The sequence below is a fragment of the Lolium perenne genome, chromosome 4 (genome assembly GCF_019359855.2).
Source record: "Lolium perenne isolate Kyuss_39 chromosome 4, Kyuss_2.0, whole genome shotgun sequence".
Classification (NCBI taxonomy): Eukaryota; Viridiplantae; Streptophyta; class Magnoliopsida; order Poales; family Poaceae; genus Lolium; species Lolium perenne.
The window spans coordinates 107,901,777-107,917,520 of record NC_067247.2 but is presented as its reverse complement, the minus strand read 5'-3'; the positions used below and the strand labels follow the sequence as shown (position 1 = coordinate 107,917,520).

The 15,744-nt window shown below is 41.9% G+C and overlaps 1 protein-coding gene across 1 annotated transcript; it reads left to right on the top strand.

Moving 5' to 3' along the window:
• The first annotated feature begins 1,777 nt into the window (after positions 1–1,777).
• LOC127293590 (protein PHYTOCHROME KINASE SUBSTRATE 1) lies at positions 1,778–3,434 on the top strand. The gene has a single exon (XM_051323235.2). The coding sequence runs from the start codon at positions 2,197–2,199 to the stop codon at positions 3,334–3,336; it is 1,140 nt and encodes a 379-aa protein (XP_051179195.1). The 5' UTR covers positions 1,778–2,196; the 3' UTR covers positions 3,337–3,434.
• Positions 3,435–15,744: the final 12,310 nt, after the last annotated feature.

Sequence of the window (15,744 nt, the reverse complement as noted above, 5' to 3'; positions counted from 1 at the left end):
GACTCTAGCTTGGATATGGCAGGTATACTTCCTGAGTTTGATCTTTTCAACTTTATCCTACTTGTTTTCCATCTCTCGTTGATGCTTCCGCTGGGTAGGTTCTTTTTTGGATACTGCTGCCGAAGATCAACGTGTTGAAGCTAGGTCAAATGTGCTTATCAAACTTGCATTAGAACATGGTTCTTACTTTTGGGCTACGCCTGAACGTACCCGACAAATCGTCAGATTTCAAGACCGCGCAAGTCAAGTTCGCGATTTTCTTGATTTGTGCACAAGGACATTAGCCCTGGTTTATAACACCATATTTCCTCGCAACTCTCCGTCGGAAACTCTTCCTGATCTGATGAACAAATTCCCGCAGACGGCGCCAATTGACAAGGGATTAACTTGTCAATGCCTACGGATTGTAGACTAGGGTTTAGTTGGAAGTAGAGGGCAAGTAGATCTCGAGGGTTTCAGCCGGAAAAGTACTCGACTGCTAGAAAACTAGGGTTGTGTTGACAATGAAATCGATGCCCTCTTCGTCCCTCGACTCCCCCTTATATAAGAGGCGGAGCTAAGGGTTTCGTATTACACAAGTTTACAGATTCCGGGAGACTCTTTGAGTTCAACCCGTAAAGTTACAAATCTCTCTATTTCCTAATACAATTCTATCTTTCCTTATCAATAACTAATTGGGCTTCCGACCTCCATATTCGTCGACTCGTGGGCCTTCAGTAAACTCCGGGTACCTTCTTCGGCAGGCCCATTGGGGATGCCTATGTCAGGAACCATCTACAGATGGTCGCACAGGTTATCTTGTCCCAGGCTGGTTGGTGTCACACTAGTCGACTACAGGATGCTTAGTTGGCTTAGTTTACAGAGTATCTTTGTGCTCATGGTTGGTTAATGTATTGATCATGAGTGATCCGTGAGTTTTGTAATTCATACTATTGTGCTACCACTAAACTTTTAATAAAGGTTGTGCGCATCACCACGATGCAGAGGCTGGGGCGTTTATCCCCTTTTTGAAAAGGAAAAAATTGTCTCCAATAACTAAGAGGTGATACCGTTCCACCAAAAGTAGTATCATGCAACCTTACATTGATGCCGAATAAAGACATGGACATGAAAACTAAGTTGTTATAATTTGGCAACTCGGTATCGTCTAATTGACAACTAAGTATTGATCATTGTTTTGTCAAATATGTCAATATGGGGTCTAGTTACGAAAATCTCGGGATGACAAAGCCATGAAAATGAAACATCATTCCAATTATCCAAAAGATAAAAGTTTATAAATTCTAAATCTAAAGGAAATCTCGACGATGGCTAGCGAGATTTACATACCAATATCATTTATTGGAAAACTCTTATCTGAAAGTGATATATTTATTGAAAACTCTTATCTGAAAGTGAGAGGTGGTGGCTAGCGTTCTAATAAAGAATCCCAATCCTTGAACAAAATGCCATTTTCAGATATCACTTTGTGTTTCGTTTTCTTCTTACTTATCATTTGGCACACAAAAAATATGATATATTTTCAGCTTAATTTACATACCTATATCTGCCCAAACATTATCTGTATACACCAAAAAAATCTTGCGTGTGCCCACACGGCAACCTTATCATCCCGATTGTATGTCTTACATGGAGACAAGCATCATTGTCCCCCAAATTTCTAAGCATCATTGTTTCCCGAATTTCCGTTGTCTTACATGTCCTAATGGACAAGAAACTGACTGTCTCCCCAGTTTCCCTTTAGGCACGTCACTGTTTGCTTTGCACTGCAAAACAGTTTCAACGGAAGTGTTAACGTTAGCAAGAGATTCATCAGAATTCCAGGAGCCCCTGTGACTTGTGGATGTTGAGGCCCCAACCACCACCTCCATCAGATTATTTCTTGCATCGAATCCGAAGTTCCCAAGAATTTATGCGAAAACGTGGCCCTCCGTGCCCCAATAATTCTCTCTCTGAACCTTCGCAGTCTCATTATCTCATCCCTGTTGCCCACACTGTTGCTTCACAGAGACAGATTAGCAACAAAAGAAAATTAATCGATTAACCAAACCACTTTTATTTATTATACTATATGTTTGTGTTGTCTATATAAGCGTGGACAATCTAGCCGTTTCTGTGTTTGTGGATTGAGATACATGAAAACTAGATAGTTGATAATACTAGGAGTTCTAGTGCTGTTTTTGATTGCACTGCAGGATGGAGCACAAAAGAAATGGTGATTTGAAGGTCCGCTACGAACAGGAGCTGTTCGGCCGGCGGCGGAACCACACCTTACCGGCCTACCTTGACCTCACCAGTGAGGCCATCAACGCCGGCCAAGCGAGGGTGCCATTGCCGCTGAAGAGCAGTACCCCGAGCCGGCAGCGCACTTACGCTGACGGCGAGCTCGACGTGTTCTCGGCGGAGCGGTACTTCAAGGGTGCAATGGACCACGACCGCAAGGAGGGCTCCGCCGTGCCCGTGGAGACGGTGGCGAGGTCCGCTGTTCCGGTGAGCAAGCCGGCGTGGACGTGCGCGTCGGCGGCGAGCACCGGCTCAGGGGCCAGCGCCAGCAGCCAGAGCGTGCTTCTCCGGGACGCGCGTCGCCGCCCGGGATACAGCGGGAAGAAGTGCTGCCTGCAGGTCGGCGAGCTTCTTCGTCCGTGCTCCGGGAAGAGGGCCGTGCGCATCGATGACGGCGGCGCGGCGAAGGAGCCCGCCGAATCAAGCAACAAGACGGCGGCGCGCAGAATCGAGTGGTACGAAGACCTGAGGATGGAGAAGGCTAACCTCGAGCGAGCAGGCGACGGCAACCGTGGTGGCGTGGTTGCTTCCGGCCCCCAACCAAATTTGAACCTTGGCGCCGCGAAAGTGGCAGCCATCTGGAGGGAGGAGAAGGCGGCCGAGTACATGAGCGGGAGCTTTAGGAGAGGAAGCTTCACTCTTCAAGCTCCGGTCAAGGTCAGCGGCGGCAGAGGCGGAGGCCGCGACGACGACAATGACAGCGGGAGCGAGTCGAGCTCGGACCTGTTCGAGATCAAGAGTCTCATGATCGACGACTGCGTCTACGAGCCCAGCGAGGCGAGCATCCAATGGAGCGTGGTGACCGCGAGCGCCGTGGACATGTCCGCCCCGTCGGAGCGCGGTGGAGGCTACGCCGGCGCCCGGGGGAGCGGCCGCGGAAGGGCCCCGGTGACGATAAGGCAGAACCGGGAGCGGCCGGTGGGGCTGCTGACGGGGTGCGTCAGCCGCAGGGCCGTCAACGTGTCCGCGATAACTTCCGTACGTCGGCTTCCAGACTCGCCGGTGCGCCGGCGCATTGACGGGCAATCGAAGGCGCAGAATGCCAATCCATAGTCTCTTCTCTCGTGCACGATTCGCAATTCCATCTTTGTTACTGCTTCACACCACAAATTGTAAAATTCCCCAACCATCAAAAGTACGAGTTCAATTAATTTCCTTATTGTCAAAAACATGATACCATGAAGTAATTATTACACATTTGTTTGTCGATTCACTAAACCAGATTCCAAATCAAATCCTAGAATTAGAATTTGATTGGCAACTGTTCTCATATATGGTGTGTATACTTGTGTGTGTCCGTGTTGTACACTAGGGACAGGTACTATAAATTAGAGGGAGTAGGAGTATTAACATTTGGACATAACATGGCAATGTGATTCATTTTATTAACATTCCTGTAGATCGACATGGGTCACATCCCGGTTCTATTGTTGAACAATGAAACATGAAACAGGTCTCTCACCCGTCACACAAAAAAGCAAGTTTTGCAGAACTTTTCAGAAAACTACAAGCTAAGGAGTTTTGCAGCCTATAGAAGACCACAACCATATGTAGAAGGGTGTGACTAGTTTTCCGTCGACTCCATTGAATCTCACTTGCAACCCATGTTGCAACTCATCATTAGCATGGATCATGGAGAAAATCTAATAGTTGGGAGGCAATTTTCGTAGTTGTAACCTCACTTGCAATCCTATTTGCAACTGAAAAAATCACATCTACGACCCAACTTGCAACTCAAATGCATGAATCGCGATGCAAATCCGACGTTGCAGGAGTCTATTAAGCACGAGCTTCGTTCTCAGTCTATTGAGAACTAGCAATTCCGTATGTATAAACCATCACATCACATTAAACACGAGATGAAAAGAAACACTACTCGCAGCTAAATTGGCAAAACAAAGATAGACTCCTCAAGCCTTGAAATTGGGGTAGTCCAGGTCCCATGTGCCATCATCTTCTTTGCCTATGGCGAGCTTGGCATCTCGTCTTGATCTAGCTCCGTCTGCAATGGTGATGCACACAATTCCAGGTGTTTCGTAGCCATCAAGATCTCTTTAGAGATGTTCATCCGTTCTCCAGTTACTGTGGTATCTTTAGTAGAGTGCTAACTATGTAGCCGAGGTTGTCCACCTCTAGGATCATGCACTCCTTGAAGACCAACTCCCACCATTTAACAGAGTTCGAAGTGAGTCTCCAACCTGCTTAATGTCAACCCATGATTGACCATTAAAATTCTCGTAAATCGGTTCATAGTGATTTCTATGATACACTTTAAAGTAATTATAAAGAACCAGATTTTTCTAGTCACACTGCAATGAAATAATAATGCATAATCGATTCATCTTCAATGGCAATAGGTATGGTATGGGTAGGACGGACCACTACCATATCCATACCATTATAACTAGTGGGTACGAAATTCTAAAATAAATAATAATCATTTAGAAAATGAAGAAAACACTCAAAATTAATTTTTGTTTTATTACTACTCCATTACTAGTATTTAAATCCTAAAATGATATTTATCTTAATTCCCTTTAAAAAATGATGTAAAATAAACACATGCTAAAAACCATTATTAACTAGTATTTAAAAGGTTGTTTCTTAATTTCAAATTTACTCAACAAATTATTTGTGTAAGTTGTATGACAAATAGCAATCCCTAATTCTATCATGTACTAACCCTAATTCCATAATTTTATGTGACAACTAAATGCATGCTCATGTTCTCCTAAAAGTAGTACAAGCCCCAAATTCAAATGAAGTTAGCATTTAATGTCTTCATTTTGGGTATACCTTACATGATTAACTAATGACAACCCCTAATTTGTTGATTACTTGACATCAACCTTAACCACCATTCTTTAGTATAACCATAGTGATCAACCATAATAGCAACCTTATGTAATAATTCACCTTATATGTTCATGCTCAACTAAAACCTACAAGTACCCGATGTTGTGCAGAGTAATGCAGTTGGAAAACCCCAAGAAGAAGGTATGATGAGCACAACATCAAGTTTTTTCTCAGAAAGAAACCAAGGTTTAATCGACCAGTAGGAGAAAGAAATCACTTCTGAAGGTTGTTGCTGGCTGACTTTGGCAGGGCGCACTACTGGTGTCAGCAACAACGTGGAACCTGCAGACAACACGACCAAAATACTTCGCCCCAACTTACAGCGAGGTTGTCAATCTCACTGGTTTTGCTGAAAACAACGGATTAAACATATAGTGTGGAAAGAGATGTTTGTTTGCAGTGAAATAAAGGAAACAATGCTTGCAGTAAGGAAATAGAACAGGTATTTGCAGTAGATGGTATTATCAGTGTAAAAGAAAGGACCGGAGTCCATAGTTCACTAGAGGTGTTTCTCCATAAAGATAAATAATATGTTGGGTAAATAAATTATAGCTGAGCAATTGACAGAATAAAGACCATACATGACAAGATGATTACTATGAGATTCATTTGGGCATTACAACAAGATTCATAGACCGTAATCCAACTGCATCTATGACTAATAATCCACCCTCGGGATATCATCCGAACAACTTTGGGTATTAAGTTGCAAGCAATAGATTATTGCATTAACTAAAGTGTGTAAAGTAAACAATAAAATTATCCTTGGATAAAGCATTGTTGTTTTCTCCCTAGTAGCAACAGCACATCTACAACCTTAGGTGTTATTGTCACTCTCCCAGATTTCTAGAGGCATGAACTCACTATCGACCATAAATACTCCCTCTTGGAGTCACAAGCACATACTTGGCCAGAGCATCTATTAGCAACGGAGAGCATGCAAGATCACAAATAACATATAAAACAGGTCTATTATAAACTCAATCATAGTATTCAATATTCATCGGATCCCAGCAAACACAACATGTAGCATTACATAAAGATGATCTTGATCATGTTACACAGCACACAAGATTTAAACATGAAGCATAAAGAGGAGAAGACAACCATCTAGCTACTTCTATGGACCCCTAGTTCAAAGACGAACTACCCATGCATCACTTCGAAAGCGGGCATGGTGATGAAGAGGCCTCCGGTGATGATCTCCCTCTCCGATAGGGTGCCGGGGAGAGCTTCAGAACCCTCCCGATCTTGGGTCGAAAATGGCGGCTAGGGAACTTTTCGTTGATGGAGGCTCGGGTATTTAGGTTTTTCCTGAGGATGTCAATTTATAGGCGAAAGGGCGATGTCGGTGGGCGCCCGAGGGGCCCACACCATACCTAGGTGCGATCAGGGGGGCCCGCACCTAGGGGTGGTGTGGCCACCTCCTTGCTCTTCTATGTCTCCCCTTTGGACTCTGTCTTCATGACAGCAAAATAGGAGCTTCGGCTTTCATTTCGTCCAATTCGGAGAATATTTTCATAATAACTTTTCTGAAATACAAAAACAACAGAAAACAGGAACTGGCACTGTGACATCTTGTTAATAGGTTAGTTCCAGAAAATGCATAAAAATGTCACGAAGTGTAAACAAAACTTATAGAAATTGGTGTAAAACAAGCACGGAGCATCCAAAATTATAGATACGTTTGCAATGTATCAACATCCCCAAGCTTAACTCCTACTCATGCTCGAGTAGGTAAGTAATAACAAAAATAGTTTTTGAGGTGACATACAACCAACACAATCTCGATCAAGTTATCGTAAAAGCATTGTGAGCTGAGATCAAAGTACTCTAAACATAGGTGTGATAGATATAATTCTAACAATAGAAGTTAGCAACTATGTTAGAGAATAAAAAGTAACTCAAACAAAAGATCATGAATAATAGTGCACTGAAAGCAACTGCTTGTTTTTTAGCATAGAGAAAACATAGCAAAGTGGTATTCAGCTTGTCCTTCATGGAATAGCAAAACATAAATGCATGGGACACCTTTAAAGTTCAAAAGGGTGACTAGATACAAATAATTTGAGAACAAACAATAACATAATTATGAATCAATCAATAATAGATCTTGGAACTATGCACATTATACTCAGAATGACAAATATGCTCTCTTAATTGGTGCATAAAGTTAGACGATGAAAACTCAACATAAAAATAAAAGAAAGGCCCTTCGCAGAGGTAAGCAGAGATTACTCATGTGCTAGAGCTTTTTATTTTAAATAAAATAGAGGTGTTGAAAGTGTATTTTGAGAGGTATGTCTGTCTATGTCAACGACTGGTATCAAATGTTTTATCATCCTTTCATATAGTGACTTCAAGAGCGGCTCCCATATAGTTCTCCTTTTTCACACCATTATTTAGGATCTCTCCAGTACATAGTGTGCGGAGTTTTTTTTTTTTTTTGTGGGCTAGACACCCAGTTGCCTTGCTCTTTTTGCAATATTAAGTACTAGCACATTATTCATGGTAGTCAAGGTGTGAAGTCATGAAAATACAATAAAGCATTCAATACTTCCTCATGAGCTAAAACAGGAACACAAAACATGTAATAATATTTGAAAGTTTTAAAGGTAGCACATAAGCAATTTACTATGGAGTGGCGGTGAAATACCACATATAGGTAGGTATGGTGGACACAATTGGCAAGTTGGATGCACGAGTAGAGCTCATACTCAGTACAGGTGAAGGCTAGCAAAAGACTTGGAGCGACCAATTAAGAGAGCAATAATGATCATAATTAATCAGCCATAGCGACAAAATATAATAATCAAAGCATAAAGTGATATTACAAGTAAAAAACTAAATGATCATAGAGGCTTGATGTGACTGGTTTGTATTCATAAAATGGTGTAAGCATGTGCCAAGTCAACCCAAATAAATCATCAAAGGAGAATACTACAATATTATGCTTTTCTATGATGGAAATGATGGTGCTACCGTGGAAGTTGGCAATCTCGTTGGGGAACCCCAAGAGGAAGGTGTGATGAGCATAACAACAAGTTTTCCTCAGTAAGAAACCAAGGTTTAATCGACCAGTAGGAGAAATGCGTGACTTCTGAAGGTATTACTAGTTGACTATTGGCAGGGCGAACTACCGGCGTCAGCAACAACGTGGAACTTGCACACAACACAACCAAAATACTTTGCACCAACTTACAGTGAGGTAGTCAATCTCACCGGTTTTGCTGAACACAAAGGATTAAACGTATCGAGTGGAAAGAGATGTTTGCAGTAATTAAAGAGACAATGCTTGCAGAAAGTAAACAGAACATGATTGCAGTAGATGAATTTATCAGTGTAAAGAAAGGACCGGGGTCCATAGTTTACTAGAGGTGTCTCTCCATAAAGATAAATAACATGTTGGGTGAACAAATTACAGTTGGGCAATTGTCAGAATAAAGACCTTAGATGACAAGATGATTACTATGAGATTCGTTTGGGCATTACAACATAATACATAGACCGTAATCCAATTGCGTCTATTACTAATAATCCACCTTCCGGTTATCGTCTGAACCCCTTCCAGTATTAAGTTGCAAGCAACAGATTATCGCATTAAGCAATATGTGTAAAGTAAAAAAATAGAATTACCCATGGATAAAACATTGTTGTTTTCTCCCTAGTAGCAACAACACATCTACAACCTTAGAAGTTATAAAGTCACTCTCCCAGGAAACTAGAGACATGAACCTACTATCGAGCATAAGTGCCCCCTCTTGGAGTCACAAGTATTCTTTGGCTCCCCTTGTGTCGAATCAATAAATTTGGATTTTACTTCCCTCAAAGACTATTGCGATCCCCTATACTTGTGGGTCATTAGCGTGCGGCGGCTCTCTGATGGCGTGTGCTCGTCGTATGCGGACACGCTGTTGGGGAACCCCAAGAGGAAGGTGTGATGAACACAACAACAAGTTTTCCCTCAGTACAAAACCAAGGTTTAATCGACCAGTAGGAGAAAGGCGTGACTTCTGAAGGTGTTGCTGACTGACTAGTGGCAAGGCGCACTACCGGCATCGGCAACAACGTGGAACCTGCACACAACACAACCAAAGTACTTTGCCCGAACTTACAGCGAGGTTGTCAATCTCACCGGTTTGCTGAACACAAAGGATTAGACGTATCAAATGGAAGGAGATGTTTGTAGAAAGTAAACAGAACAGGATTGTAGTTGAATTTATCAGTAAAGGAAATAGGACCGGGGTCCACAGTTCACTAGAGGTGTCTCTCCATAAAGAAATAGCATGTTGGGTGAACAAATTACAGTTGGGCAATTGATAGAATATCGACCATACATGACAAGATGATTACTATGAGATTTGGTATTGGGCATTACAACATAATACATAGACCGTAATCCAACTATGTCAATGACTAATAATCCACCTTCAGGTTAGCGTCCGCACCCCTTCCAGTATAAAGTTGCAAGCAATAGACTATCGCATTAAGCAATATGTGCAAAGTAACAATAGAATTTCCTTTGGATAAAACATTGTTGTTTTCTCCCTAGTAGCAACATCACATCTACAATCTTAGAAGTTATTGTCACTCTCCCAGAAAACTAGAGGCATGAACCTACTATCGAGCATAAATACTCCCTCTTGGAGTCACATGCATTTACTTGGCCAGAGTATCTACTAGCAACGGAGAGCATGCAAGATCACAAATAGCATATGACAAGTATATATAATCGATCCAAACATAGTATTCCATATTCATCGGATCCCATCAAACACAGCATGTAGCATTACATAAGGATGATCTTGATCATGTTAGGCAGCTCACAAGATCTAAACATGAGGCACACATTGGAGAAGACAACCATATAGCTGCTGCTATGGACCCATAGTCCAGGGATGAACTACTCACGCATCACTTCGGAGGCGGGCATGGCGATGTAGAGGCCTCCGGCGACGATCTCCCTCTCTGGCAGGGTGCCGGGAAGAGCTTCAGAACCCTCCCGAGCTAGGTTCTGCAATGGTGGCCGCGGTGGAACTTATCGTGGATGGAGGCTCGGGTGTTTAGGTTTTTCCCGAGATCGTGAATAAATAGACGGAAGGGCGAGGTCGTTGGAGGCCAGGGGCCCAAACCACCCCTTGGCGCGGGCCCAGGCCAAGCCATGCCAAGGCATGGTCTGGCCGCCCTGGGCCTCTTCTTCGTCTCCCCTCTGGACTCTGTCTTCGTTACGGTAAAATATTGACTTCGGCTTTTGTTTCGTCCAATTCCGAGAATATTTCCTGTACAACTTTTTGAAAATACAAAACAACAGAAACAGGGAACTGACACTATGGCATCTTGTTAATAGGTTAGTGCCGAAAAGTGTATAAAAGTGCAACGAAGTGTGAGTAAAACATATATAAATTGGTGTAAAACAAGCATGGAGCATCAAAAATTATAGATACGTTTGCAAACAACACATGATTCTTTCAATGGTACATTAAGCACTCTCAGCTATTTGAGAGAACTCATGCTACAACAATAACTACTAAGCATATAATTAAAATAACATCTAACATCACATGCCAAAGTCTAAGTGATACGTCTCAAATGTATCTACCTTTTTTTGATTCTCCATGCTTGTTTTACACCAATTCATATATGTTTTGCTGATACTTCATTGCACTTTCATACATTTTCTGGCACTAACCCATTAACAAGATGCCACAGTGTCAGTTCCTGTTTTCTGCTGTTTTTGTATTTTAGAGAAGTTGTACAGGAAATATTCTCGGAATTGGACGAAACAAAATTCGAAGTCAATATTTTACCGTAACAAAGACATAGTCCAGAGGGGAGTCGAAGGGGGCAGCAGGGCGGCCACACCTTCCCTAGGCGCGGCCTGGCCCTGGCCCATGCCTAGGGGTGGTGTGGGCCACCCTGGCCTCCACCGACATCCCCCTCCGCCTATTTATTCACGATCTCGGGAAAACCCTGAATACCCGAGCCTCCATCCACGAAAATTCCGTTGTAGCCGCCATCACAGAACCCATCTCGGGGGTTCTGAAGCTCTTCCCGGCACCCTACCGGAGGGGGGAAATCATCGCCGGAGGCTGATAACCCACAAGTATAGGGGATCGCAGCAGTCTTCGAGGGAAGTAAAACCCAAATTTATTGATTCGACACAAGGGGAGGTAAAGAATACTTATAAGCCTTAACAACTGAGTTGTCAATTCATTGCACTGGAAAAGCACTAGTAACAGGGGTGATGTGAAAGTAGCGATGATATGAGAGCAATAGTAACGATAACACAGCGAGTGATGTAATATGAGAGCAATGGCACCAGAAGATAGTTGATACTACTTCTAATGACATGTAGAACAAGTATATGATGATGAAAGATGGACCGGGGTTCCCAGCGATCTACACTAGTGGTAACTCTCCAATAACAAGTGACAAGTGTTGGGTGAACAAATTACAGTTGGGCAATTGATAGGATTGATAAAGCATTAAGAAAGAACATCAATTCATTAATCATGTAGGCATGTTTTCCAATTATAGTCGTACGTGCTCGCAATGAGAAACTTGCACAACATCTATTGTCCTACCCGGTGGCGGCCAGGGCCTCAAGGGAATCTACTGGATATTAAGGTACTCCTTTTAATAGAGCACCGGAGCAAAGCATTAACACTCCGTGAAAACATGTGTCCCTCACATCACCGCCATCCCCTCCGGTTGTCCCGATTTCTGTCACTTCGGGGCCTTTGGTTCCGGACAGTGACATGTGCATACAACTTGTAGATACAATCTAAGCAATAAGTATAGAGCTCAAATCTAAGATCATGCCACTCGGGCCCTAGTGACAAGCATTAAGCATAACAAGATTGCAGCAACAATAACTTCACAAACTTTATAGATAGACTAATCATAATGTATCATCCATCGGATCCCAACAAACACAACACCGATTACATCAGATGGATCTCAATCATGTAAGGCAGCTCATGAGATCATTGTATTGAAGTACATGGGATAGAGAGTACCAACTAGCTACTGCTAGAACCCGTAGTCCATGGGGGAACTACTCACGGAGCATGATGGAGGCGGTGGCGTCGATGGAGATGGCTTTCGGGGGCACTTCCCCGTCCCGGCAGGGTGCCGGGACAGAGACTTCTGTCCCCCGAATTGGAGTTTCGCGATGGCGGCGGCGCCCCTGGAGTCTTTCTGGAGTTTCGTCGATTGGTATCGCGTTTTTAGGTCTCCAGGGCTTAAATAGGCGAAGAGTCGGAGTCGGAGGGGCCACGGGGCCACCTCACACTAGGGCGGCGCGCCCCCCTCCTGGGCCGCGCCGGCCACACGTGTGGGGCCCCCAGGGCACCCCTCTGGCCCCCCTCTGACTTTCTGGAAGGTTCCGGGAAAAATAAGATGTTTGGCGTTGATTTCGTCCAATTCCGAGAATATTGCCCGAACAGCCTTTCTGGAACCAAAAACAGCAGAAACAGGAACCGGCACTGTGGCATCTTGTTAATAGGTTAGTTCCGTAAAATGCATAAAAACATTATAAAGTGCAAGCAAAACATGTAAGTATTGTCATAAAACAAGCATGGAACATCAGAAATTATGGATACGTTGGAGACGTATCAGCATCCCCAAGCTTAGTTCCTGCTCGTCCCGAGCAGGTAAACGATAAAAAGAATAATTTCTATAGTGACATGCTACTTACATAACCTTGATCATACTATTACAAAGCATATGAAATGAATGAAGTGACTCAAGGCAATAATCTATAGTTGCTAACAAATAGATAACATATAGCAAAACTTTTCATGAAGAGTACTTTCAAGACAAGCATCAAAAGTCTTGCACAAGAGTTAACTCATAAAGCAATAAATTCAGAGTAAAGGCATCGAAGCAACACAAAGGAAGATATAAGTTTCAGCAGTTGCTTTCAACTTTCAACATGCATATCTCATGGATAATTGTCAACATAAAGTAATATGATGAATGCAAATAAGCAAGTATGTAAGAATCAATGCACAGTTGACACAAGTGTTTGCTTCTAAGATGGAAGGAAGTAGGTAAACTGACTCAACATAAAGTAAAAGAAAGGCCCTTCGCAGAGGGAAGCAGGGATTAAATCATGTGCTAGAGCTTTTTAAGTTTTTGAAATCATATAGAGAGCATAAAAGTAAAGTTTTGAGAGGTGTTTGTTGTTGTCAACGAATGGTAGTGGGCACTCTAACCCCCTTGCTAAACAGACTTTCAAAGAGCGGCTCCCATGAAGGACCTTATCTCTACCAGCAAGGTAGATCATCCCTCTTCTCTTTTGTTTACACATGTACTTTAGTTTTTATTTATGGGTGACACTCCTCCCAACCTTTGCTTACACAAACCATGGCTAACCGAATCTCGGGTGCCTTCCAACAATCTCATACCATGGAGGAGTGTCTATTTGCAAAATTAAGTTGCTTACTGATGAATCAGAGCAAAACATGTGAAGAGAATTATTAATGAAGTTAATTAATTGGGGGCTGGGAACCCCGCGCCAGCTCTTTTTGCAAAATTATTGGATAAGCGGATGAAGCCACTAGTCCATTGGTGAAAGCTGCCCAACAAGATTGAAAGATAAAACACCACATACTTCCTCATGAGCTATAAAACATTGACACAAATAAGGGATAGTAAATTTTGAATTGTTTAAAGGTAGCACATGAAGTATTTACTTGGAATGGCAGGAAATACCACATAGTAGGTAGGTATGGTGGACACAAATGGCAAAGTGGTTGGCTCAAGGATTTTGGATGCATGAGAAGTATCCCCTCTCGATACAAGGCTTAGGCTAGCAAGGCTATTTGAAGCAAACACAAGTATGAACCAGTACAGCAAAATTTACATAAGAACATATTGCAAGCATTATAATACTCTACACTGTCTTCCTTGTTGCTCAAACACTTTTACCAGAAAATATCTAGACCCTAAGAGAGACCAATCATGCAAACCAATTTCAACAAGCTCTACGGTAGTTCTCCAATAATAGGTTTAAACTACATGAAAAAAACTTAATCATGATCTACTTGAGAGCTCAAAACAATTGCCAAGTGTCAAATTATCCAAGACATTATGAGGCATTTTCTGTTTCCAACCAAATAAAAATAATTATTGTAGCTTCCAACTTTTATCATTGAACATTAAAAGTAAAACGAAGAACAAGTGTTCATATGAAGAAGCGGAGCGTGTATCTCTCCCACACAAGGATTGCTAGGATCCATCTTTATTCAAACAAAAACAAAAATAAAAGCACACAGACGCTCCAAGTAAAGCACATAAGATGTGACCGAATAAAAATATAGTTTCAATAGAAGAAACCTGATAAGTTGATGAAGAAGGGGATGCCTTGGGCATCCCCAAGCTTAGACGCTTGAGTCTTCTTGAAATATGCAGGGATGAACCACGGGGGCATCCCCAAGCTTAGACTTTTCACTCTTCTTGATCATATATCATCCTCCTCTCTTGACCCTTGAAAACTTCCTTCACATCAAACTTCTCATAAACTTCATTAGAGGGGTTAGTACATAATCAAAAACTCACATGTTCAGAGGTGACACAATCATTCTTAACACTTCTGGACATTGCTCAAAGCTACTGCAAGGTAATGGAACAAAGAAATCCACCCAACACAGCGAAAGAAGCAATGCGAAATAAAAGGCAGAATCTGTCAAAACAGAACAGTCCGTAAAGACGAATTTTTAATAAATACTTCCGTTGCTCAAATCAGAAAACTCAAAACTAACGAAAGTTGCGTACATATCTGAGGAACACGCACGTAAATTGGCATATTTTTCTGAGTTACCTATAGAGAAAACAGCCCAGATTCGTGACAGATAGAAATCTGTTTCTGCGCAGAAATCCAAATCTAGTATCAACCTTCGATTAGAGGCTTCACTTGGCACAACAAAACACAAAACTAAGATAAGGAGAGGTTGCTACAGTAGTAAACAACTTCCAAGACACAAATATAAAACAAAGTACTGTAGCAAAATAACACATGGGTTATCTCCCAAGAAGTTCTTTCTTTATAGCCATTAAGATGGGCTCAGCAGTTTTAATGATGCACTCGCAAGAAATAAGAGTTGAAGCAAAAGAGATTATCAAAAAGCAAATTCAAAACACATTTAAGTCTAACCCACTTCCTATGCATAGGAATCTTGTACACAAATAAATTCATGAAGAACGAAGTGACAAGCATAAGAAGATAAAACAAGTGTAGCTTCAAAAATTTCAGCACATAGAGAGGTGTTTTAGTACCATGCAAATTTCTACAACCATATTTTCCTCTCTCATAATAATTTTCAGTAGCTTCATGAACAAACTCAACAATATAACTATCACATGCAGCATACTTTTCATGATTTCCAAACACATAATTTTTACCAAGCTCAAATATAGTAGGATCAAAACTTCCAAACTCACTTTTATCAATAATATAACAAGGTAATCGATCAATCTCAAGAGATATGGGACTCTTAAATAAAGTCAATACTTTTCCAATCCCATTTTCATTAGTAGTACAATTAATATTATCAAGTAACATAGGACCATCATCTAGAGCTTTATCATAAACATTTGCCA

What these genes read in the sequence shown, in the direction of transcription:
- LOC127293590 (XM_051323235.2), top strand. Translation starts at nt 2,197, where the DNA reads ATGGAGCACAAAAGAAATGGTGATTTGAAGGTCCGCTACGAACAGGAG.